The 26,842-nt window shown below is 38.7% G+C and overlaps 2 protein-coding genes across 3 annotated transcripts in view; both read right to left on the bottom strand.

Annotated features, from left to right (window-relative positions):
* Positions 1 to 26,842, bottom strand: part of LOC121891932 (nectin-2-like) — a 933,424-nt gene that overhangs the window by 738,391 nt on the left and 168,191 nt on the right. The window lies entirely within an intron of this gene.
* The window catches only part of LOC121891922 (protein FAM184A-like), a 52,657-nt gene that overhangs the window by 22,336 nt on the left and 3,479 nt on the right, over positions 1 to 26,842 (bottom strand). For both annotated transcript variants that reach the window (XM_042404594.1, XM_042404595.1), the window contains exons 2-14: positions 20,948 to 21,025; positions 18,747 to 18,881; positions 18,395 to 18,493; positions 16,422 to 16,628; positions 15,778 to 15,951; positions 14,028 to 14,189; positions 13,413 to 13,548; positions 12,449 to 12,630; positions 12,186 to 12,371; positions 6,101 to 6,223; positions 5,850 to 6,011; positions 1,617 to 1,738; positions 1,120 to 1,270 (exon numbers count right to left, since the gene is read on the bottom strand). In XM_042404594.1, the coding sequence (XP_042260528.1) occupies positions 1,120 to 1,270; positions 1,617 to 1,738; positions 5,850 to 6,011; positions 6,101 to 6,223; positions 12,186 to 12,371; positions 12,449 to 12,630; positions 13,413 to 13,548; positions 14,028 to 14,189; positions 15,778 to 15,951; positions 16,422 to 16,628; positions 18,395 to 18,493; positions 18,747 to 18,881; positions 20,948 to 21,025 (1,917 nt within the window). The remainder of the gene's footprint in view (positions 1 to 1,119; positions 1,271 to 1,616; positions 1,739 to 5,849; positions 6,012 to 6,100; positions 6,224 to 12,185; positions 12,372 to 12,448; positions 12,631 to 13,412; positions 13,549 to 14,027; positions 14,190 to 15,777; positions 15,952 to 16,421; positions 16,629 to 18,394; positions 18,494 to 18,746; positions 18,882 to 20,947; positions 21,026 to 26,842) is intronic.

Raw genomic sequence — 26,842 nt, forward strand, 5'->3', positions numbered from 1 at the left:
GTGTGCTGGTTGCAGCATGATGTGCATGTGATCCGTACTTTATACTGTGGCTTTTGGAGCTAAACAGCAGGATATAGAAAAATAAAAAAAACATCAAACGGACTACATGTAACTTTATAAAGCTCTTGAAAACACAAAGACACAGACATCCACACAGATCAGCTGAATTCAGCACCTAACTTAAGCTGATACCTCTGCTGTTCTGACTGTAAGGCTACAGTGTATTGATTAATCTGATAATAAACGACTGTATTGACATCGATATGACATTGTGTTCATGCTTATTCATGTTTGTTGTTCATGTTTGCTGTTTTTCGTTTTTTTTTTTAGGACGGGAGTTGTTTTGCCCAAATCAATCAGTGGTGACTGATGTATCCATCTCGTTCAAGTCATTTTCAGTCGACAGCTAAGCAGATAGCAGTTAACTTTGATGTTGATGTTTTGGCCAATTCTGGTTCTGGCACAAAATGATATCCCGATTCTTAATCCTTGCTTGGTTCATTTTCATCGAAATATTGTAAATCTGACGTGCAGGCAGCAATCTAGAGGGCTGGAATCAGGCTATGTCTGCATGACTATACAAATTACCTTCACTAATACCCCAGGTACTTATGATGTTTGATTGTAAAAAAAAGTTCTTATTTCAGCTGTCTGTGCATTTATGAGCATCTCTGCTGGTTTCATATGACCAAGATGTCAGAAATGGATGCTCCAAATACTTGCTAATATTTCTGACCTCATTGCCTTTAGCTGACTCGTAATATATTTAGTTTCTGAAGACATTTCCATATTAATCTACAGTGATGTTTCAAACAGTTCAACAAAGGATAAGATCAAATGGTTTGTGGCAGCGCAGCTTGGTGCTCTTGTCAAGATCTGCTGAATTTGTAATTGAAGAAAATGAAGGTTTTACTTGAAAACATCAAGTTGATTATTTGTGGTATTAAAGTTATCATTTGCATGGTTCAGATACAGTAAACCCTGATAATTTACAGTAACTCATAGACAGATATGGCTTGAAAGAACTTAATATATTGCTGTTACATTTCATCTATTGGAGAGGCTTTGATGAACTTTATGACCATCTTTCAAAAACCAGTATAAGTACGTATGTTTTACCTGTTCCAGCAGGTCTTCCACCTTCCTCTGCCAGCCCTCCCTCGCAGCCATCATCTCCAGTTCTTTCTGCTGGGAGATCTGAGTCAGCGCTGCCTGTTTGTCTGCTTCATACTCCTCAGTCAACTCCTCCTTCAACAAACGCACTTCTTCACTACAGAGAGAAGGAGAGTTTGATAAAAATGTATTATATTTGTGCTTGTGTGCTCACCCTGCTTCATTTTGTCCTGCTAAAAGATGTCTGTAAATATTGTATGCCGCTGTGCTTCGGATTGTGTTTGTTTGCTATTCATTCTCATTAATATCCATGAATTTCTTTGGCAAAACAAGTCGACTTGTTATGCTAATTACAAGTGTGATTGTGGAGGAGAGGAGGCGAGATGACAGCGATTAAACAAATGTAGAGCGTGAGACTGACAGGCTGACAGAGAGATACATGAGGACAGAGAATAACTTTTCTTTTTTCTTTTCTTTTCTTTTCTTTTTTTTTTTTTTTTTACCGCAGTGCGTCTCTCCATTTCTGGTCCAAGTCATCTGCCATCTTGTCCATCTTCTGTTTCTCTTCTGTTCTGATGGACATCACTCTGGCCTCATGCTGCTGTTTCTGGGTCTCGATCTCTTCCTACAAGCACAAAAAGGTGAAAAATGTCAGACATAATACTCTGCTGGACCGTCTATGGTGCCGTCTTTATCATGACATCTATCACCATCTATCTGCTCTGGCCATCTGCCTGTTGTCCAACCTTGTTTTGAACTTGTTTTGTCGAAGGATTGTGCATATCAGTCAAAATCCCGTTTTACTGAGCCGTCACAACAGATATTACTACTCATGCAGTAACAGGCTGAAATACACTTTTAAAAAATATTACATTTGTGTCTTTATTATAGTGACACTGGAGAGAGTTGACAGGAAATGAAGTGGAGATAGAGAGAGATGGGGTGGTGATATGCAACAAAGGTCCACTGCAGGAATTGAACCGTGTCGTTGCGGTTATGTGACATGCATCTTAACCAGTAGGCTACCAGGGGACGTCTTGAATCCAATTTTGCACTTTACTTCACGTTTCCTCAAGATTATTACTTCTTTCTGTTGCTCAAGATCGTTTTTTTACGGTTGTTATGACAAGATTTTACTCTAATCTTAAATGATCTCAACATATCACATAGTGGTTTTTATGCTCAGGACTTAAATGTCTCATTATCTCAGAATAACAGTTTTCCATACTTCACGGTCTATCAGAGTCCGCTCCTCTCATACAAAGAGAGATATATTAAATATATCATAATATATCATAAATATGAAAAAGTGTCAAATTCTGATCAGATACTGTAACACAACAGTAATCAGTAATAATGGTTTGAAATCATAAGATAATTAAATCATTATCTTGGTTAGAATAAAGGATTCAAAGGTTAAAATGGGTGAAATGTATTAAAATGTCAAAATTACGGTCAAATAAAGTTTTGGTTATGTTATAAAGTGCAGCTGAATTCTTGTTTTCTTGAACAGTAGAAAACAACTATGTAAAGCTACTAAAAGTAATGAAATTTTCTCAAACTGCTACAGTATCTCTAACCAGATATAGCATTACAATAGCTGATGGTTGGATGACTCATAATGCCCACCTCTGCATCTATTTATAATGCCACAGCTATTGGGCATTTTTAATGCACTGGTTCCAAGGCAGAAACTAACTGCACCAGGTCAGCCATTTACAGCTGCTGAAGAGGCTCCGGGTTTTTTTTTTTTTTCTTCTTCTGATGAGCTCATTAAAAGACCTAAAAGCTCCTGTTTACTGTAGCTTTGAGCAAAATTATTCAAGTGGTTAAATCCAATCTCAGCCGTCTCAGATCACGGAAATTATGTTCATGCGGACATTTCCAATGTCAGTAATACGGCACAAGCCAAAAAATGTTGGAAAACACTTGTTTAACCTTTAACAATGCATTGTATTTTATAAACATATGTTTATTTGTTGTTTTTTTACATAAAATTGCAATCTGTAAAGTAACTACAGCTGTTTAATAAATGTAATGAAGTAAAAAGTATGTTTCCCTCTGAATTGTAGTGAATTATAAGTATAAAGCAGTATAAAAGTTCAGCACTTGACTACTATAAATTAGTTAATTTCCACCACTGTATATTTTAGTTATTGTCAATCTTATAATGACTCATTTGAACGTATAAATGTAAATGTATTTATCTAACTATCAGTGTCGGATTATACTATTTCACAGACACATTACTATAAATTGTACTATAAGTATACTATAAGTCATTTTGGGTTCTTTCTGTACTTCTATAAAAGTGACAAGCTACTCAATGGTTCACAGCATGTGAGACAAAAGCTGGTCTAAATTCACTGTGAAGCAGGGCTCGGCTGGCTTAGCGCTTGTGTCTATCCTGCAATAAGCTCAGTATGAATACAAGATACAATCCTGTGTTAGGCTTGCCATTTTTACAGTCCAAATCCCTTTCTTTATATAGCACTCGGGCTCTGGTGGGAAAGCAAAGAGCACCGCTCTGCAATTTCATCTTATTGCCACTCGTTATTCAGTCGCTCTGTCCTCTGTCGGTTTTATCAACCCCCGCTTTCTGTCTTTTATCGGTTATTCACAGTTTTTTATGTTTCACTCATTCATGTTATTCACTCAACTTCATCGTTGTGCATGTTGCTGTTACTGGATGTGTAAGGAAGCTCCTTACTAAAGAAATATTCTTCTTCTTGTTATTATTAAGGGTAATTACAATCTCTCTTACACACATATACCATGTTCTCCATCACCCACACACTTCCTGTCTCTCTTCTCTCCTCACACCAGCGGGGTTCTTTTCAAACACAGGGCCACTCAACTCATAATAGCCTCATCATCATTATCTCACAGCTGGCCTTCAGTCCCGCACGTAATTCTCATTTCCTGATTTCCTCCATTCAAAAATGTCCTTCCGCTCTCGCATTTTTTCCCCCCATCTTTCTCACTCCTTCTTTGTTTTCTTCTTTCCCATCACTGAAACTTTGAGTTGCACTTTTATTTTCTGCAAAAACCATCAGCAGACTCCATGAACTCAGGTTTGTTTATCTGTCTGATCGGTCGACGTCACACTACTGTACGTGACAGACTGAACAGCTGAGAAACAGACTGACTCGACGTGCAGGGTGATGAAGCAAATTACTGACTATTAATATCATCTGACAGAAGACAAAAGATAGGTTTAACCCTGGCAAGAACTCTACTTTCTAATTAAAACACTCTTAGAATATACGTTTTCCCCATTTACATCCAATAAGCACTAGAGACAGATTGAAATCTGACTGCATAAACCACTTCTTGAGGTGGTTTGAGACACATTCTGGCCGAATGTTGAAAAGATTTAAATGCATCCGTCTCACAAGTAATCTTTACTCCTCCCAAGTGTGAAAATGTTAGTAGTGGTCCGCTCTGTCCACTGTGATAATCAAATTAAACTAAAATCAGACCAAAAAAAAGCTCCGATCATACAGAGAGTGCAAAAAGCTGTTTTAGCGTTTATCTGATCCCTGACCAGTTCAACCAGTGATTGATTTGTGCAGGTGACAGAAGGGCATGAATGAGAGCCGTGCGAAGTCTTGCTCATTGTCCATGCATGTAAATCATTCATGTGTTAGTGTCAGTTTATGTTAGTTGTTAGCCACCAAGCTACACTGTTACTGTTGCAACTGAACTGCTTAAGTGCATACGTTATTCTTCTTCTGATGTTTTTAGCTGTTACTAATAGTTTCAAATGCATTACTGACATCCTCTGGGCTGGGGGGGCGGGGTTACCTTTATTTGCACGTAGCCAAAGAAAACCAATCAGATTTGGATCTTACCTGGATACAACACTTTGATTCATAATATGTGTGATACAAGCAGGTGCAGTGGGTAAAAACATACTGACTGACAGGTGGATATGATCAGAAACTCAGTTCAATTAATTAAATATTACCCTATGAGTGTCCACTTACTGAAATGTTGGAATTAAATACAGTGATTATAAGTGGAAAACAGTTTGTGCAATAAGGAGCATCAGAGATAGCCTGGGTAAAAAAAAACAAACACAGCCTGTCATTCAACAAAAGAATCTTATTGTCTGAAGATGTCAAGAGATAATAACTCAGCTGACGTGGTTAAGTCACCACGGTTACAAATCCACTTAACGGAAACCCTTGTTTTTTATCCTGTACAGTTGTTCTTAGTGTCTGCGCCGGCAGTAAATGACTCTGCAGGTTATTAGTTTCTCAGACTCTGTTAAAGCCCAGACAACAAACATGAAACAGCCTCATAACAAGATAAACACTGAACACTGCAGTTTGCTTCTCACACTGGCAGGAAATTGAAAAATATACATGTTTGAGGAATTACATTAATGCCTACAGTTTTCCTAATTACTGCGTGGCTTCACTTGTTCGCTGACTTATTTATTTATTTATTTTATTTATTTATTTGCACGGTAAAATAAAGCAGCAGAAACACAACAACAAAACAGACAAAGCAAATTGTGCCGGTGAGATTTAGAAAACCCCTAAAGGCTTATAGGAGGAATCTCACCTCAATATGCATTATAAGCAAATACAAGAGTCATGTAATCCACAAAAATAAGCTAACAAGCATCCACTGACCTCTCTAGATCCCAACATCTGAGGAAATACTCGCATAACACTTGTTTGAGTCCTGTCTCATGCTTGTGTTTTTATCCTCAGTATTTTCCTCACCTGTAGGTCCGTCAGCAGGTTGCTGGTCTCTCGGACTCGGGCTCTAGTCGCGTCTAGTTCGATCTTGAGTTTCTCCTGAGTCTCCTTCAGACAGTTGATCTGTGTCTGAGCCGAACCCATATTCTGCTCCCCCTCCCTCACCAGCTCCTGGAGGTGGGACACCTGGAGAGATCACCAGAGGGTTATCACGTCATCACGGGAGATGAGATCGCTCACTTTTGTACCACCTTGAGATCGGGGTCTTTTCGTACCTCCTGATTGGACATGTTGAGTTTGGCCGAGAGCTCCTCTTTCAAGTTGTCCAGCTGCTGCTGAAGGCGGTCTCTCTGCTCCTCTAATGACAGACGCTTTATCTCAAACTCCTGACTCATTTTCTGGACGACAAGAAGAGGAAGGAAGTTCATTAGTGCCGGACCATCCATGAAACCAGAAATTTCTTCAAAGAGCTTTTTATTTAAATACCATCATTATCAAAAGAAAAAAAAAAAACATTTCGATATTTGAAAACACAAATTATGAGCGCACCTCTGGCTGAAATTTACCATATGTTTACTACAGTATTCCTACTGAAATACCCTACAAGTATAATCTCTACAAAATGAGGAGAGCTAAGAAGCCACTTTAAATCCCATTTGTGCCTTAATATGGTGTTGTGGCGGTTGTTGAGAGTGAAGCAAGGCTACTGAATGAAGGACGGACACGTGAGTTGTCACATAAACTTAAAAGGCCATCTCGTCAAACCAACCCGTTTCTATAATCCTTCAAACCACAGCATCAAATCCTCTCTGGGCCACTATGAATTCCTCTTTTGAAATTCTCCCTTTTTTCCTTTATTCTGTCTCATTCTCTCTGTTATCCATTCCTACCATTGATATTTATACTGGATATGTTTTATGAAACACAAGGCATCATTGTGTTCTGTTTGTATTAGTGGTTTATTATGGGCCTTCTGGATACATGACACTACAGTATCCTTAGAGACAGATTTCTGGTTGATCTCAGTCTTTGCTAAATTCATTTTACTATGATTTCCCAGCATATGTTCAACATCTGCATAATATTTCATATTTAATTGTGTCTATACTGTTAATGTGTCTGGTTTTATTTGATCATTGCAGCGTGATTAATGGACATATATTGTGGACATATGCACATTTACATGTCTATATTTATATTCTGGGGAATTCTGGGAGCATCTTTGCATGATGGTTATGTAAACAAACAGTAGTAGTATGAGCATTTTTTACATATCGTCACCTCATTTAACATAGACATCTCACATCATAACAGTATAAAAATAACAGAAAATCACAAAAAGCATAATATGTCCCCTTTAAATTAATCAAATGAGCCAAAACTTATAATCTGGTTATTTTATTTATAGTTTACTGTATCTGTACTGTGATAGGAGATTTTATCTATATTGCCAACTCCTATCAGATAAATATTGGTTCAGTTTGTAAATTACATTCGTTATTCGCCATCCTATTAAACCTTGCAAGTTGTCACCATGGGAATCTCTCCAATCTCGTGCTCTCATCCCATATGGTGTGAACAAACTATAAAGCAACCGCCCATCTTTATCTAACCCACATGGGAGCCCAACCAGTAATCCACATCTTCTTTCTTAACCCAATTAGCTGCACCTTTATCATGCCGCTTCCAGGTTTCCAACATTCAATTTATTCATCCATTAAAACACAGGAAATGACTGAATGCTCATAAAATAAAACCGTGGATAAAGACAAGAAAAATTGTTAAAAAAAAAAAAAAAAGGCATAAAGACGAGGATTAAAATGTTTTTACAATTACAGTTTACATCCTCTGAGTCCTTAGAAATTTCTGGTTGTACTTTTTTTTATCCCCTGTGGGATAAAAGGAAATACTGTTTAGCGTGTGTGACAGGTGGTGTTAGCCTGCTGCTGCATTCAATAAGACAATCCATACCGTTGACACTGATGTCAGCATCCTATTACCGTATAAAGACCTGCAGATTGAATCGTATCTAACTGAACTGCAACAGCTCTTCCACAGCTAAAGACAATGAACAAACCCACCAGATGAATTTATGAATCTACATCCACCGCAGAGCACTCAGCTGCAGGCAGATTAGAGATTTTACTGCCTTCCTTTGGAAACTCATTAATATCTTGCCCACAGATAAAGAAAGATGAAGATGGGTTCTGCTGTTTTAAAAATGACCACTTGTGTCTCCTCTCTACATCTCCACCCTCCCTCTCTTTATTTTACGCACCCTTGTCTTCCCGCATCCCCCCTTTAATTTCGCTCCAAATAAAAACAGACATTAATCTAAAGATGATGAGGCACAGCGCGGCTCCGTCTCTTACGTAATATTTTCTTTTTTTTCATCATTTTCTCTCTCCGTTGCTCTCTTTCTTTCAGGGAAATCTATAAACACACACCCACATGCTCGCGCAAACGCTCTCACTCTGCTTGGAGGCAGGATTTAATGTCAATGAAAATCAGCCAATTAGCAGTCAGCTTCAAACAGCATTGGAAGTATGAGCTCACAAGGACGGAAAAAAAAGAGAAACCTTATGAAAGAGTAGAGATATTGGAAGAGACAGAGAGAGAACATTGAGTTCACAATAATTTAAAACTCAGAAGTGTGTAATCATTTCAGAAGCATAAAATATGTCTTTTTTTTTTTTAAATGAAAGCTGTGATTTTAAAGGACTTTTTCGAGACAAGGTGTTTTGACTTACTCTGTGGTAGTTATATATCATATCTTCATCCCTGTAAGCTAATTCACTTTAACTGGATGTCAACAATCTTCAGCATGTATCATATTCTTCCCTTAAAGTTCACAGGTGGAGCCACATGAGCGTGAATTAATGAGGGGAAATGTACTGTAAGGGCTGCACACAGGAGGAAAACAAGCGCTCCTCCTTGTCTGCCATCCTATGAGAAAATAATATTACTGACCAATCAGGTAATGACCACCTCTCTTTAATGCCATCACCATGTGCGATCAAATTTAATTAAAAAAAAAGCACCAAAAGCTGAAAACATGAGTTCATATACACTGACAGGTAACTCATTTATTGATTGCTTGACAGTTTTGGTGATGTCATCCTACGTCATCAGCGCTACATGGACCCACGTGGGGAAATCTGCAGCACTGACAGTCATGCAGCACTTCTTACTGCATGTGCTAATGAGTCCAGACTATAATTGGACGTCATATCTCATAAACGATGACAAATTTATGAGTAATCTCGTATCATAAAGTTACAAGAGGGATGGTTACTGCAAACTCAACGTTTCTCAGTTCCTGTTTTGTTGTGTTGGATGTGATTGTGTGTTTTTATGTAACTTTATGATGCCTGTTTTACGTTGCCAATTTGGCCAGGTCTCACTTGTAAAGGAGATAATGTACAGTACCAGTCAAAAGTTTGGACACACCTTCCTATTCACTTGAATGAGAAAGTGTGTCCAAACTGTTGACTGGTACACACATCGACTATGAGAAAAATCCTGTGGTGGGTCCATTTTGGTTTCAGAACACAAAAGACCTGCATCAGATACCTTTTCAGGCAGATTTCAAACAAACTCCGGACACATCGCTCTCAGTCTTTAGTCCACACCAGAGCTTGATTGACAGCTTTAACCCATTTGCACCGAACTGAACAGGTTAGCTGTGAAAGTGCCTTAAACAATGTAATTGTCTGATGTGCTCTTATAGCTGTTCAGAATCCACACTTCATTTCATATATTCAGTTAGATGTACCACCGATACTATCAAAAGTAATAGCTTCCAGCTTCCAGATGTGAATGTGTTCATATTTCTTTTAAAATATCTGTGCAGTGCATGATGATGCCTTCATTTATGAATTATTACATGATTAATCTGATGTTCAGGCTAATCTCCAAAATGTTTTATGAATAATATATCAATATATCCATCTGTGTGGCGGAGAACAATAAAAAAGGTTGAAGAAGCTCTCCGTTGTGCCACACTGTCTAGTTTCAACTCCCTCTTTTGCTTATTTAATTATACAGAGACATCAGAAGAAATAGAGGCCGGTAATAAACAGTAAAGTACTTGTAGCTCCTTCAAACCATTTGTTGTTGTTAACGTCACGCTGTGTGGTCGGTAAATGAATCGGGTTAAATTAATTTAACCTGTGTAATTTGATCTGTTGTGTTGCTCCTTCGGCAGCACGGACATTTGTATTCCCTCCACGCGGCCCCTTTGAACTCACAGAGAATGAGGAGTGAAAAAAAAGGAAAACCGGTGGATGAAAGAAAAAAAAGCCGATGACAGAATGAGAGACGGGGAGGGAAATACAGCGAGAGAATGATGTTGTTTTCACATCTTAGTCTTAATGTTGACCTAATTATTAAATGTGTGCAGTCTGTGGAGGGGGCTGCTCATTTCTTAGAGATACATATTTCTTAAACCACTGAGGCCATTTGCTCCCAAGAAAATAATTAATTGCTGATATTGCTGCACAGGAAAGAGAGATAGAAAAGCCTGAAAGCAAGACTCAGAGTGGCAGCTGTGCATGTTGTAATTACTGTTTTTATATGGAAATTGCCGTTGTCGCCATTACAATGTTTTATAACCGAAGGGGTCATAAATAAGGCTAATGGAGATAATATGTCTACTTTCAAAAAGGGTAAACAAACAATAAATAGTCAAGACAAATAACTCCGAAGCTGTTTTCCTTGATCCATGTGAAATTGTGTCCAAATATATTAAAAAAGTCAAACCGCAAGAGAGCAACTCTAGCTGAGCTCGACTTTTCTTGCAGTGATGCTGACAGCTGGTTTGATGGACTCACGCAGCAGAGTGTAAATGTAGGATTCAGTTATTTGTTAAGACAGAGAAGTTCATAAATTACTTTGTCACTTCTGCATCATTCATTCAAACCAATCAATGGAATTTATGCATGTATGTATACACCATTTCTAACCAGAGAAAAAATAAAACAGGTAAATATATATTTGTTAGATGTTGAAAAATGTTTCTTGGGAAATTGTTTATACTTGAAACCAGTGATGTATGCGTAGCTTGATGTTTAAATTATAAAGAATTGTCCTTGTATGTTTTATTTGCTCTTCATTCATTAACATTTCATGTATAAGAAAAGTTCAAGACCTGAATTTGTGCTGGTTTAATAATAATCTGTTTATTTAAAATGGGTCATGACTTGCAAATACTCTATGTAGAGGTCAGGAGGAACTGTTTCTTTATTAGTATCCATACTGTAGATGGTGTTTATATTGAAATGGTGTTTGAAATTGTGTTTTTGGTGTAATAATGAACCATAAGCTCTCTTCAAAACCTTTTATAGCTTATATAAGATGACAAAGCTATTGCAGTTTTGACAAAAGCAGGCATTTTACATGTACATTTCACTTATTTTACCCAATTTTAGTGGAGTGAAGTATGGGAGCAACACCTTTACAACTAATATAAAAAATAAAAAAGAGCAATAAAAGCATGAATAAGCTGAAAGTTTTTAGATGAATTACAAACTTTGTCAGTTATGTGTGAAGCCAAAAACAGTCAAACCAGTCAAACCAGTCAAAACAGAAGGAAACGTCATTCCAAAACTCAGTATGTACAATATATACTACAATAAAACAGATTAAGACAGTATAATTGGAAGAAATGAACATAATGAGTAATGTTTATTTGGCTGTCATTGATTGTTTTGATGTGTGCACATATATATATATATATATATATATATTTGATTGTGTATTACTTATAATAATATAATTAGATTATTATACTTTTTTGTGTTTGCAGTCAAATAAATAATGAATAATGAATAGACGATGTATAACACTGGGTAAATTATAATTATACATCATAGAAACATTAAAATTGCAACACCGTATACTTCTAGATGGTAATATATAACAAATATAACTGGTGGCTTTTGTAAGGAAATGACTTAAAGGGCACTGAAATGAAAAACAGCCCGAGTCATTTATATGACAAATGCTTTTTAGTAACAATTGATTTCTTATAAAATATTCATTTCTCTACTAAAAAGAAAGTACAGTCTTGACTTTGGGAACAGTAGCTTGAAAAATCATTGTTCACTTACTCTACCAGCTTTTTCTGGAGTTTTCAAATGAGTCTTCATCAGCAAATAGAGTTTGCTCAGATATTTCAGTTATGATAACAGTCAACTCCATTTCCTGATGAAGACTGAGATGCAGCTGGAAAAAGCTTGTAAAGGGACCTTGACTTATCCTTTTGTCAAATTATTAAAGAATAAATCCATCTAAATCCATTCTTCCTCACACAAACCTGAACACAGACAAGTAAACACTCAATGCCAACTGTGCACTCACCATCATAACGAGTTTCTTCTCTTCCTCTTTCTCCTGCTGGGCCTCCTCTGTCATGGCCCGATGCTTGTCCTCCATTTCCTCCAGCGCTCTGACCTGTGCCTCCTTAAAGCGAAGCATCTCCTCTTCATAGTGTGCCCTCAACCTGGTGAGCTCCTTCTCATAACCCTGGTGCTCCTCACGCAGAGACTGAGGAGAAGAAAAGCTGTAAGTTTTATATGTTTCCCCTCAGACTGGACTTGGATTAAGGAAAGGTTTAAAAGCACCTGTTCTAATTTAAGGACTTGTTGTCTATGCTGCTCGTTGGCGGCCTGGCTCTGGTTGAGCAGAGCCTCCCTCTCCTCCTCCAACCTGCTGATCTTCTCCTTCAGCCGGCTCTGCTCCTGGTCCAGGTTCCTGATGCTCGCCTCGTGGGCCATCTGGGTGGCCTGCAGAGAGCCAATCTGGCCTGGGAACAGTCCAATCAAACTTATCCTTAAACTTATTCCAAGCAGTCCAACTACAAAACGTCAGCTATAAACACACTGAACTCCACGAGCACACCTTTAAAATTGACAGAGCTGTGTAGAGCGTTTGACATTATTGTTGCGTTTCTGCTGAGGCAACAGTTTCGTCGACGTATACAGCGTCTGGAGTTGTTGAACAGACAGGGAGCTTTCTGTTAATCTCCCCATAAGCGTCAAACATTACCCTGAGAACATCCTGCTGCTCGTAAAAATTGGTAGAGAACTGGTAAAATAGTGTGGTGAATCTTTGATGTGCAGAAAAAGAGCAGATGTTCCAAAAAGAGAACATAGTGAAAAGAGAGTTTACATGACAAATTTTCATCTTTTGAATTATAAAAAAGCTTTAATCCAGCGCTTTCAAACTGAATTAAGTTTATTTGCAAACAAATCAGTTTGCATGAGGCATTTTTGAGGGGGACGGATCTGATTATTTGTGGCATAAAGGCTCCAGGTACATGCAGTTTTACAGACATCTTCAGGATGTTTATTTGGGTCACCAAATTTGTAACATGCAACCTGCAATTTTCAACATGACACTATTTCCTCTTTGTTCATTTTGACACATTTGACTAAAGAAAACAAATGCCATACTTGCATGACCATGCACTTAAAATTGACAAAAATATGAGAATAACACCCAGGGTGACTAATAGTGGTATTTTCCTTTAAAAAATGTGTAAAGCATCTGTGCAGAAGTGGTGCAATAGGTAGAAGCACATCTTACTGGCTTTGTGGAGGATTTCAGTTGCCTGCTGTTGAACTCGTTCCCTGCTGCCCTCTAGTTCATACTCAGTGTCCTTCAGTTGCATCACCCAGATCTCTCCGTCCTGGATGGCTTCTTCCAGCTGCTTGTGCAGGTTCTGCAGCACACAAAGAAAACACACAATAATAGGCACAGCAATGCAGCATTTAGTATTTTTAAAACCAAGCCATATCCCTCCCACCACAGCCTTGAGTCACATAAACCTATCCAGCAGTTCCTGCTCTACAGATTTGCCTGCAGGACCATCAGTGCACACCACATTAGATTTCCTACCACTTTGAGATTCTTGAAAACATTTTTAGCCCGGAGGTTTTTACTTTTGTCTTTGTTTTCAGCAACAGTTTTTCCATCCAATTTAGCCTACATTCATACCCAAATTTAACAAAAAAGAAGACTCTTGTACTATTTGCGCTTTTTTGGGAGAACTGTACAGTAAATACAAGAGGAAATGGGTTAATTAGTACAGTATGAGCAGCAAAAGATATGGTAATGAACACACGTTTGGTGAATGAGAGGTTTGGTCTCATTCATCGTATTCAAATAATTTAAGAGAGTAAATCATCCACACAAACACACCTTGATGGTTCCCTCAGCGTTGGCCAGTGACGTCTGCAGTCTGTTGGTCTTGTCTCGGTTCTCCCGGGCCTCCTCCTGAGCTTTCTGAAGCTCACTCCTCAGCTTGGACAGAGAGCGCTGCAGCGCTGCTTCCTGAGCCTGGAACTCCTTACGAAGCTCAACCTTAACACGAGAAGAGTTACATCGTTCAGTCTGAAACATGAACACATCCCAGGGACCAGGCATCGAAAAATCTCTGAGAAATCCACCTCTGTGTTATCTGTCCAGCGCTAAACGGCAGAGAGACTACATAAGCAACTAGCTGGTGAACATGGTGAAACATTTAGCAGCTACTGGACTTACATTGATTAGGTGGACCACTCCAAATGAATGCTAATTACTCCTTTTCTACTGAATATGAAAACTAGGAAACTGATGGTTGTCATGTTTAGCACATCTTTATTAGGCCCAATCCCAATATCCCCCTAAGCCCTAAACCCTGAACACTCATGGACTTAAATGACGTCACCTATTAAGTGCTTGAGAGTGAGAGGCTGCAATGGTGTAAATATCATGTTACCTTGACGACACCAAAACATGTTCTATACAATTGTAGGTTTGGGACTTTTTATTTTACATTTTTTACTTTCCTCATGGCCAAGGCACTTAAGATTCAAGATTAAATACTTTATTATCACTCACTCATAAAGCACATAATACATAAAACAAAGTATAAAATCAAGTAAGGGGCTGACTGCCTGATTTGAACATCTTCCAGGCTCTTGCCTTACAGAGTGGATGAGAGGTAACAGCATCATTAAGCAAAAACGAAAAGAAATGGTTGATGAATAAATTAGGTGTGTAATACAACCTCTGCTTGCATTCCTCTGAATTTCATGTGTTTTTTTATGTACCATCTTAAATCCTTGTTAATGTAGTGTTTCTTTGTAAATTTAGGCATACCAGTGCAAACACTATGCCAGGCTGAACACCCACGTGCCAGTTTGTTTACTGTTTTTTTTTTTAAAGCTTCCTCTGCATGGTAACCCTGTATTTAATGCTGGTTTAACATCACAACGCTATGAACTGTGGGTAATTCCCTCAGGTAAAGTCTGCAGCAATGCGGACTTACAGAAAGTGTGCATAAAGGGCTCAAAATGTCTGTGAGAGAGCCCTCATGCACTTGACGATTTTACAGTGGTACAGCCCTAAGCCCTCGCGGAATTAGCGGGAACGCGCCTTAAAGTCCATGAGTCCGTGAGCGTGGACATTCAGATTGGGCCTAAAATGACAGTGAATATGTCGGTGTTGTGATTTCAGCTTGTTTCACTGTCCCCGAGGGACCAAAGTGGTATCTTGAGGCTTAATTGTCTTCATTTTTTACTAATTTGCACTGAAAAATACCTTCATTTTGAGTTCAAACTGCTTTTCACCCAGTTTTCGTTAAGATGTATAGAGTTTACAGGGGAAAATAACTGAATTAACCATGATTTTGTCTTATTTCTAATGTATTTTATTGGTTTTATTACATTTTCATTGCATTAATCTCAAATTGTTTTACTGTTTACTTTGTTTCTGTCTTATTTTCTGCTTGTCGGTCATCTGTAGAGCACTATCCTGTATGAAAGGTGCAACACAAATATAGTTTGATTGATGCTTAAGAACATTAAGTGTTGTATTGATCTTTAGGAAACAGTATTCCTTTTACAGAGACAGGCTAGAGTTAAAGTAAAGTTGTTTTTTCTTGTGTTTGTCTATGTTGTTGATCTACCTCAGTCCTTTTCCAGGCCAGCAGGTTCTCAGTGGTGAGCTGGTGTGTTCTCCTCATGGCCTCCAGCTCTCTCTCATAATACTCCTGAGCCTTGCCCAGCTTTGCCTCGTACTCCTCCACCAAACGCACCTTATCCTTCGTTAGCTCCTCCACCCTCTCCATCAGTGCCTCCACCTACATTCAGAGACGGATAATAAAGAGTAAATCTTTTGTTTTGTTTTTCCCGGACTTGAATGTTAGTCATATTGCCTGAAAGCTGCAAGAATAAACTCTAGAATATTTTGGAATTAAACTGCTTCTTTTTTTAGTCTCTGGTTAATCTGTTATATTGGAAAGTTAACAGTTGATAGGAAAGGAAAAATGGGAATAAAAGAAAGGGATGACATGCAACAATGGTCTACGGCCAGATTATAACCACTGCAGGTTTATATTATACTCATAAGCCAACTGCACCAACAACACAACCCTACATTTTTCAATTTTCATGCCCAAAAACTTAATAAGCCTCTAGTACAGCAATTACCCAATCAAGTAACTTGCTGTATAAACTCTCCACAAAAGCCAAAGATAAAATGCTTCAATCCAGACATTTTAGCCTTCCAGTAGACACATCTATCTTCCTTTATCTCTCACTCTTAGCCCACCTCTTGTCTATGCAGCTCGGCCAGTTTCTCCTGGTCTTCGGTGGAGGTGGCGCTCTGGTTCTGCTGGTTGTTGAGGAGTTCCTCCACCTCCTGGCGGTGGGTGGCCCTCAGATCCTCCAGCGCTCGCCGTTTATCCGCCTCAAACTGGGCCTGAGTCTGGGTGAACGCCCGCAGCTTCTCCTCAAAATCCCGACGCATCTCCTCCACCTATTGAAACCACGGGAAATATTCTATTCTGTTTGAATCATTTTATGTGTAATTGCCAAACCCAGTCTCAACCAGTGCCAAGCTGAATGCTTACAGCGCCTATTCAGAAAAGTGCAAAAATATTTCATTCTATTATATTGTCAGAATACTCATTTGGGATTTCTCTCGGTGCCAAAACAAAGGCTCACAGCTTCTCAAGCGTCGGCGGCGTTACATCAAAAGATCGGACAGACACGAGGTTGAAAAAATATATAAAAATGTAACATGGGATGTGATGTCATGAGATGCCAGTCGGTGAAGAAGGCCGTCTCTTTGGTCAAGCTGGAGCTGGACAGTCTGGAGGCAGTGGCAAAGAGGGAAGACGAGGGACAAGACCAACGCTAACATACTGAAGACCAATCCAGACATAGATGATGAACTGAGCTCATTCAGCCACAAGCTCATCACATCTAAATACACTTCGAGTGTTCATTCATGCCCTCTGCCATCAGACTCCACAAAAGCAGGCGTGTATGATGTGTCATACGATGGCATGAGATGATTTATGACATGACATGATATGATATATGTCATTATATTGGATTAGATTAAATACTTAGTTATCCTACATTTCTTTACATTCTATATGGTTTAATTGTGACTTAATATAATTTCTACAATCAACACTTACTGTATTACTTTATAGCTAGACAGTGAAGAACAATGCAACACCTCCACTCAGCCTTGCAAGCGATGTGTAAATGCAACCTACCGCTCTCTCCGTCAATTAACGTGACTTTGTGCCAACTTCATTTATGTGTGTACCTGTAATCTTGGAAGCAAGAGTCATACAAAAGAGGAATCCAGCAAGCACCAGAGATCAAAACTGGCTGACTCCTGTTGTAGTGGCAGATAGCATTTACCACAAGCATATACAGATTCTTGTTAACATACTGTTTGCCACCAATGATTATATCACTTTTCTCTGCAATCCCGGTTTTGTGCAAATTGTTTAGCGTCACCGCTCTTAACAGGTATTCTTTACTTGCATGTGCAGTTGCTGACTATTGTGGGACTATTATAAGTATGTTGCTGCTGTGTGCCACATGAAACCAGTATGCCACTCATGTTTCACCAGCAGGTGCTGTGTAAAACTGGCAGCTTATGCTATAATGTTATATTGGATGACTGACATCTGACCATTAACGCTAGCTACAGTATATGCCAGTTAGCATTATATCAAAGTTATTTACCTGTTTATTTATTTAATTGAAAAAAGTGGTGTATGTTTGTGGAACTGCTGTGATATTCTGTGTATTAGGCACACCGTTACCACAGCAACGGCACATACAGTAAAGGATCATCATGTTTATGGTATTTCTTATGCACTTGTCTACTTTCAGTCATTTCTTACTTTAATTTAAAATTTGCACCATAGCTCTTTTGAGTCACTTGATTGTCTTGCCATGCTTGTAAGACACTTTGGATGAAACCGTAAGTGTTAAATATAAATGTAAAGATGGTGGACAGTGGTATCTTCTAGTGAAACAAGTGGTTTATGCTTCGTGTTAACTCTTACTTAACTTACAAGTGTTGAATACTAGTGCAACTGAGTACAGTCGACAATATTTTATGAGCAATCTTTTGTCTTTTTTAATGTTTTATCAGCATCATAATGACACTGCATCTCCATCGTCTCAGCACAAAATAGCAGAACATTGTCCTTTACTAGGACATGTGATTATATATATTTGTGTGTGTATGTGTGTGTGTGTGTAAAGCCGTACCTCTCTGCTCATGGAGACCACTCTCTGTGTGTGTTGGGCCTCGGTGCAGAGCTGTGAATCCTCCATTCTCTGTCTGTACATCTCAAACTCTGCTAAAGCCTGAGAGAATGGAAACATTACATCAGCTGCATTACATTATTTCACATTAAAACTGCAATACATTACACAAATGGTTATTGGATGCCATGCAGCTCAACTCAAGATTTGAATAATTCATTAAAGGCTACAGCAGGACTACAACACAATGTGGCAGGAAGATAATTACATCAGAAAGAAAATGTACTAGACTAAGCTACGCTAAACACAACCAAACTAAATGAAGTCCCCGCAGTGCCCAGCAGCAGTGAGTGACCTGTCTCTTCATGTGTTCGTGGAGTTCGACAGATTCCTCCAGACTGGCCAGCCGCCGCCTCAGGTCAGCCTCGTCCGCCATCTTACTCTTGTACTGCATGATCTTATCTCTGGTTTCTGTCACAATATGTTGGACCTGAGCAACAAGGAAAATAAAACAGTCAACATCTTGAATGCTGCAGAAATAATTTAACACTAGAATTCAACTCTGTCTCTTAAATGACTTCTGGGATAAACAGTCAGTATACACAATACAGTATTACGTGACATAAAGAACTCACAGTATGACAATAAAACGATTTTATTCCATTACAACATGTAAAGGATTTCCAAAACCCACATAAAGTGTAGGTGAAAATAAGCACTTGAGGGTAAAATGTGGAAATAAATAAAATAAAGAACAGGCAAAACACTGCTGCCTCCGAGAAATGCTTCTTGGCAGTGGAAAAAAAGTCCCACTTAGAAAAATTTGACACTTGAAAGCAACCCTAATTAAATCAACAACTCAGTCCATGGTACACTAGAGCTTCTCTCTGAAAGCAGTAAGAATGAAATTAACAACATTGAAAACCTGTTTCATACAGACTGAGGTCTTGTTCTTAAATAAACTCCATCTGTCATTGGAGATCATGGTTTTTGATCAGGAGCCAGACTTATTCTACATCTGTGAAAGCAGTCCAGAAAATCCACAGTAGACTCAAGTAAAAGCATGTTGAACATGGAAACTGACAAGTGTGTTTTGGAATCATTCATGATATGATTCCTGATGTACAGCGTCAATAGATGGAAACAATCATGACGTACAGGACTAATATTCTTCTACGGGAGTTAAATATGCTGCTCCTGTGAGCTCTTTTTTTTTTCCTTTTTTGCAGCAGCTGGGTGGTGTTTTAACAAGATTTATTCAAGGAAACAGCAATGTGAGATGCTTAATCACGCTTTGATAATGTGCTTCACTCAGATTCGAGACTGCAGATGGAGCTACATACTATACATACGGGTGACAAATTAAAGCAAAAAAGCTGAATAAATGATCAGAGAATCGTAATGAAAGCAGATGCTTCCAAACAGGTAAGGAGGGTTCGCTGGATTGTTTACGGCTTTCACAGTCACCAAATATAATTAAACACACAGTATGGCAGGATTTAGAGTGACACGTCAATTCGTCAAAGCACCAAATGAGGGAGTATCTTTTGGAATAATGATGGTGGTTATTCCTCCAGTAGAGTTTGGAGAATGTATCCAAAGAAGTCTGAAGCTGTTCTGGACGCCTTTGGTGGAAAGATGCCTTACTAACAGCACCTTTAGACTCTGTGGTAACAACAATCATGTAGGTTTACAGCATGTCACATTGGGAGAGATGCCTATGATAAAATCTTGTTTAAAAATGCAACAAAGTCACTTTTGTATTCTGTGTCATTTCATGTCGTATTCTGATTGGTTTGTTTGTAGATGTGGGTAGTAGCAGCAGTCACATTGTGAGAATTTGGTCTTAAATGTTTGCCTCAGGCTGTCTTTGGTCGCCAAAGCACATTGGTTGTCGGTGCACGTCTCTCAAAGTGTGATCTAGGACCGCTGTTTTGGATTGACGACTCTTCCGTCTTGGACAGCCCGAAATCACACAGTGTAAAGGGGTCTCAACACACTTTAAGTTGGTTTTTCCCTTTAATTTGGCAGCTATCAGTACTTGCTGCCTTCAAACAACTGTAAAGTGAATTAATCAGCAGAAAGGGGAGGGCTTCAAACCTACAAATTGTTGTAGATGACAGATGCTGGTAAGATATTAATCTTAACCTTGATGCCAAAAACAAGATGAGAATGTTGAAGCAGATAAGTTGCATGCAACAAAATTGGAATGTGTGATTGTGGAGAGGTCTGAACGGGGCAGCATTAACCATCTCCCTGCAGGTTGGGGGCAGACAGCTAAAATACGGTGAGTTGACACCAAAATTGCATCGTGCCAGTAGATCGCCGACTTCCTCTCTAACTCCCACTGCAGCACCCTGAAATACTCAACAGGCAACAGAAAACCTCCAATTTCTCCACTGAAATTAAAGAAATAACAGCATTTCAAGACTAAAACATACTCTGATTCTCATACCGGGGGTCATCCTTGCTGGGGTCATCCTTTTGAATTTATCAGTTTTATACAATTATACTCTATACAATAAGAGGTGTTTTTGTGCTTGGTGGTGTCCGTACCTCATCCTCGTGGGCTTCTTTCAGAGACTCAATTTCCTCTTCGTGTTCGTCGTTCTTGGTGTTGAGAGCATAAATTACCTGGAGACGGAAAGAGAATCAGATGACAGAATGAGGATAGAGAGGAAAAAAGCTTTTATTAACTGATTCAATATCAGATCGATAGTTCTACAATGAAGCTCAGTTCTGCATTCAGAGTGCGACAAAAGAATCAATACCAATAACATCAGAAAAAAAAGACAAATAAGTCTCGCAGTTTGATTAAAGATGGCATTATCCACAGACAAGAGTTGTGTTTACGCGGCAGTTTCTCTAAAATATATTCATTTCCTTTTTCGGAAGCGTCTTCTGTCTGTCTTAACTGTTTGTCTGCCATTTTTCTTCCGCAAAGCTGAAGAAAACTGTGCTTGATTTAAGTTAAGCTAACAAACCGAGCCAAGATCTCATCAAATACATTAATTCACATAAAAGAAGACGGAGACTGAAACAGAAAGCAAACATTAAACAGAAATTATCGAAAGGAAATACACCTCCATAAAAAAAAAAGCTGTTTTTTTGTCTGTTGCACAAAAAAATACCTTTAAATCCCTCATGGCCTTCAAATACGGTCACACAAAAGCCTTCTACTGGCTGTGGTACCCGCCGCACACAAGCCTAAGTGAATAACATCTTGTCAGTCATGCTTGTTCTCTCTCTCCCCCAGAAATATAAGTAGGTTTTAGAAGCGCTGGAGGTAAATAATATGCGGGTCCTCCTGTAAATGCAGGAGCTTTAAAAAAGCTTAAGCTTCAGAAAATTGAGGCCCCCAGTGAGCAGCTAATATTCAGTCATGGTCAGCTGAATTACAGCCCCGCCGGCGTCCAAACCAGCGGCTCCACATTAAGTTCTACTTACAGGTGAGGTGAAAAGTTTACACACATACTACAGTATGTAAGGGATGTATACACGGTAATTATCCTCCATCAGGAATAATAACACAGCCATGTAATTACAAACTTTCTGATATTTAAATACCACTTGGATCAAAATCCAAGTAATAATCCCGATGGGGAGTACTACTACATACTACACTTGGCAGTAGTTCTGTAGTTCAACCAAGCAATTATTTAGTATACAAACTGCAATGGTGGGATTCTTTCCATCACTATTAATTTAATAATTTTAATATATTTATCCAACACGATGTGAAGCCTAACGCCCTGCACAAAGTCTCAGACGCCATGGTGACATCTTCAAACGCAGTGAAAAAAAACCAACCCATATGTGACAAAGAAAAAGAAGAAGAAGTCATTTCAGAAGCTGGAAGAAGAAAATGTATTGCATTGAAAGATGTTTTAAACTATTCAAATGTCTGACGATTCATTTTCTGTCCAGCTTATCAATTAATCGACTAATCCTCTCGGCTTTACTGTGGATTATCCAGAGTTTCTTTCAGTGCTTTAAGCACCACAAACAATATTCAATTTACCTTTATTGTATTGGAAAAGAGGTAAAAATCTAGATAGATGTCTCAAAACCTGGAAAGTATAACTATCTGCACGGATATGTTTTTTATATTTTGAGCTGATGTGTTAACCTTGTTATCCTATCCTATCTCTATGACACTGTCTGACAGTATTTCGCATCAAACTTGCTTTATTTTTCATCAAACATGACAGCTTTTTGCTCATGTTTGTGTCCTTCTTACAATCACTTCCTGGTTGTTGTTGTTTACTACATCACTAGTGTTACTATAGCACTACAGCTTGTTTCAGCTGGTAGTGAAAGAAGTCGGAGAAAGGTAGATTTTCTCCTTCTGTTCTGCTGGAGTGTGAGCCTCTGATTCCCAGCAGCAAGTCAGCCATGGAAGTGTTCCTTCAATTATACATGATTATTTTAGTGACGCTGGTGCGCCCGCTGCTTTCATCTCTCTCTCCCCTTCCCTTTGCTCTCATCCTTTTATCTCTCTCTTTTTTTGTCTTCTTCTTCTCCTCCTCTCTTTTCTTTCGTTGTCTCTCCATCTCCCAGGAATAAAGATACCTCACAACACTATTTGTGTCTCCAGTCTAACACAAAAGCTGGGTTTCTATAAATAATGTCGGTTGCAAGAGAAAGTCTGCAGTAACCAGTGAAGAAAACATATGCTTTTTATACACGGATCAAATAATATTGTAGGCTTGGACTGATAGATTAATGTAATTGTAATACATTACAAACCTCACACAGTTTGTCACTTTATTTCTCTTTTCTTTAGTCTTCTTGTTGCTGTTTTTCTTGCTTTTAAACACACATCTTTTCTTAGTCTACAGTTTTAACATGGTTTGGGGTGTTCATGTGATATTGATTGAATTTATTTAATGTTTAATGAAGCAAAATTGTTGAACTTTCTCTGGTTCAAGCTTATTAAATGTGAGGATTTGCTGCTTTTCTGTTTTACATCATTATAAATTGAATATATTTGAACTGTTGGCTGGACAACAAAGCAATTTGAAGACAACACTTAGGGCTTTGGGAAACTGTAGTGAGTATTTTTTTGCTATTTTCTGTTATTCTCAAGAGATTATTGGATAAAGAAAAGAAACCTTGGTTGCAGCCCTCATTGATACATTTAGTCAGTGCATTATAATGTTGTTCCTGCAACAAGAAATATTAGAAGCTGTGAAAAGAGGCTGAGATGCTAAACTTTGTAGAGCAGAAATGGGCAAAAAAGACGCAAAATAGAGGAATCTTTTTACGAGCCACGCTGAACGGACAATCGTGGCATCAACACATTTGAGAAGTAATGTGTGGAAGTATTTTGAGTATTTTATATGAGCTGACTGTCCTGTAGTTTAAATATTTTTTCAGAGGCTTGCCCACCCAGAAAACAATCACAGGCAGTAAAAACTTAGGATTATTTGGATTTTTAAAGCTCAAATCTATAACCTGGAGGCAGTGGAAGGTCTACAGCAGACATGTTGTGGATGGATGGTCGTGTGGAAGCAGATTGCGACACTACTGAGTTCACACATGACTTGTAATTTTGTTGTTGTTTTCATTTTCCTCCCATTTTTACCAACCTACTGAGCACATCCCCAGTGAGCAAACTTATGAAAGTGAAGCACAGCATGAATAAGTCTGTCCCTGGATATGTCATTTTTTTTTAGAGTGACATCAAATACCCTCTTCCTCTCCTCTCTGCGGGGAGTTTCACAGGACAGTTTTCAGGCCTGAGGCTCCAATCAAACCGAGCCCAAAGGCGACACAACAGCCTACAGCTACCGCAGGCACAGTCAGTCATACAATGCTGGAAACCAGCAGTAAGACATCTACCACTGTTTCTTTTTCCTTCTTCATGAATCCCCTTGGGGAAGAAACCGTCCCTGTTGCTGCTGACCTCTTCATTGGCTTGAGGTGAATGATAACAGCCAACATGTGCTTCCTCAGAAACATATTCCACGAGCTTCTTGTTTTCATGCCAAGAGTCGATGCACAGAAACAATCCCAACCAGAGAAACTACAGTATTAGTCATTTTTACAAATGCTTAACTGACAAGTGACCTCTATTTTGATAATCGATCAGGTATGTGAGGTTTTAATTATTCATATAAAACCCCATCAAACACTATCTGCAATGATCAAAACTTTGAAGCATCCATATGTTACAACTGAACTGATGTCATTTAATTTATGGATCTTTTTTTTTTTTTCAAGGTTGAGTCATTGTGCAGATATGTAAGATTTCATTTGAGAAACCTCAAACGGCTGATAAAAAAAAAACGCTTGTCGGCATAATTATTCCTCTTGTACATCTTCCTATGCAAAGTTATTCAGTGGAGCCTTTGCGCTTGAGCACATTTACATATAATGTAAGGTTTTATTCTATTTAACTCTTTTCAGATGGACAAGGATGATCCCGAGCAGAACAAGTATCAGCATTCAGACTTATGATATCAGGCAACTGTGGTCACTAAAATGAGGCAAGTTCTTTAAAATGATGCTTTTCTTGCATAGAATATTACAAAAAAGAAGACAGATTCTTACTGGATGGTTTTATTTCTGTCAGACTGGAAGGCAGTTTAGACCCAGAAGAATTTCATTAAAATGTATCATTAGACTCAATTCAGTTTGACGTCTCCCCAACTAGAGAAGAGCTGATCAATTCTAGATGTGTAATCAATCAAACTGCACTGCATCTATCATTACGGAGGCGGACGAATGACTGGTCAATAGCATACTGTCATCAAAAGGCCAGTTATGAGGCAGATTTACAGTCTGGTCAGTCTATCATAAAGAAGTCAAATATGGAGCTGCGCTGTGCAGACTGAATGAGGAATGATGGCACAGCTGACAATAGTTCAAGCCAGGAGGGATGTTTCTGGGGCTAAAGGACATTTTCCACAGTAGATCACTATTGATTTAACCGCAGAATAAAAGGTCATTAATGTCTGGAGCAGAACAACTGCAGCATTTGGCTCAAACAACACTTGCAAAGAATGATTCTGTTGCTCTGCTCTCATCATTTACAGAGGATTACCATCATATTCACTAATTAAAGGATTAACGAGAGCCGCATTCTCAGAGGTGCTGTAGTCTTAACAGGATCCCTCGACGTTTGAGCTTTTAGTCCACTGTTTTCCTTCGTCAGACGCGCCATGAAGTGGCAGCACAGTCTCTGTATCCAATTAGCTGAAGCACACAGTGCATTTAGTTTGTCCTCGCGGTCCTGGTGTGACAGCTCTTTGCATCTGTTCCTTCTTTCGTCTCTGCGCCTCTTCTAAGGCGCCAAGGACACTCAGTCTGCACCGTGCACACTTTCCTCCCTGAGCATCACTACTACACATCCCAAACACAGCAGGGAAGGAACAAGGACACAGTGAGTCTCTCTGATAGAGGAAACACACATAGTGAGTTCTGTGATATTCAGGAAAGAGAAGCGGACAGACTAAGAAATGGAAAAGCAAACTGGAAGAACTGGAGTTTCTCAAATCTTTTAATGTCAACAACAGAGCCTAAAGACAAGTGTATTTATTTAATATTTCAGGGCTGCGTTGAACACAACAGCATAGACTGTAGGCCTCCGTCTTCTTGTCTGTACTTGTGACCTCGAGGACTCGTGAAACGTCATCAGCCACTGCCTCAGTGCTGTCCCAGTTCCAAAACCCAGAGAGCGTTCCTGCTCATCCAGAATGATTTGGCAGCTGACTTGTGTGAACTTGGTTGGACTAGTATCCCAGCATGCATTTTAACATCCACCATTGGTTATGGCAGAGGGATGTTTTTGTACTACAGCTGTTAGTACGTCACCAAATTTAGTTTTGAGATTTTTTTTTAAGCAAGAAATTTACTGTTGAGATTTTTAATACGTGGTCAGTTTATCAAAAATATCAATCAAAATATGAATTTTTCAAAGATGTGAGAAAAATTATGTTCTGGCTTCTCCTCTTTTTATAGTTTCTATAAATTTTGATGTGTTTTATTTGTTGATTTTACTGTTTTTATCTTATTAGGGCTGCAACAGACACTTATTTTCATTATCAATAAATCAATTCATTGTTTGGTCTATAAACTGTCAGAAAATGGTGAAAAATGTTGATCACTGTTTCCCAGAGTCCAAGGTGACGTCCTCAAGTGTCTTCTTTTGTCCACACAGTCCACAACCCACAAATATTTAGTTTACCTGTCATACAAGACTAAATAAACCAAAACATATTCATATTTGAGAAGCTGGAAACAGAGAATTTTCTATTTTTCATCCAAATAGTGGTGATTAATTTTTTGTCAATCAACTAATCAATTAATCAACTAAGGAAGATAAAATGATATCACCCCTGTTCTGGCGTCTTCTCATTGGTTACCACTTCGAGCTTATGAGTTCAAACTCATTGGAGCTCAAGTTCAATACTGACTTTTCTACCACTATGATGACTCACAAATGAT

This window comes from Thunnus maccoyii, chromosome 24, assembly GCF_910596095.1.
Source record: "Thunnus maccoyii chromosome 24, fThuMac1.1, whole genome shotgun sequence".
NCBI lineage: Eukaryota > Metazoa > Chordata > Actinopteri > Scombriformes > Scombridae > Thunnus > Thunnus maccoyii.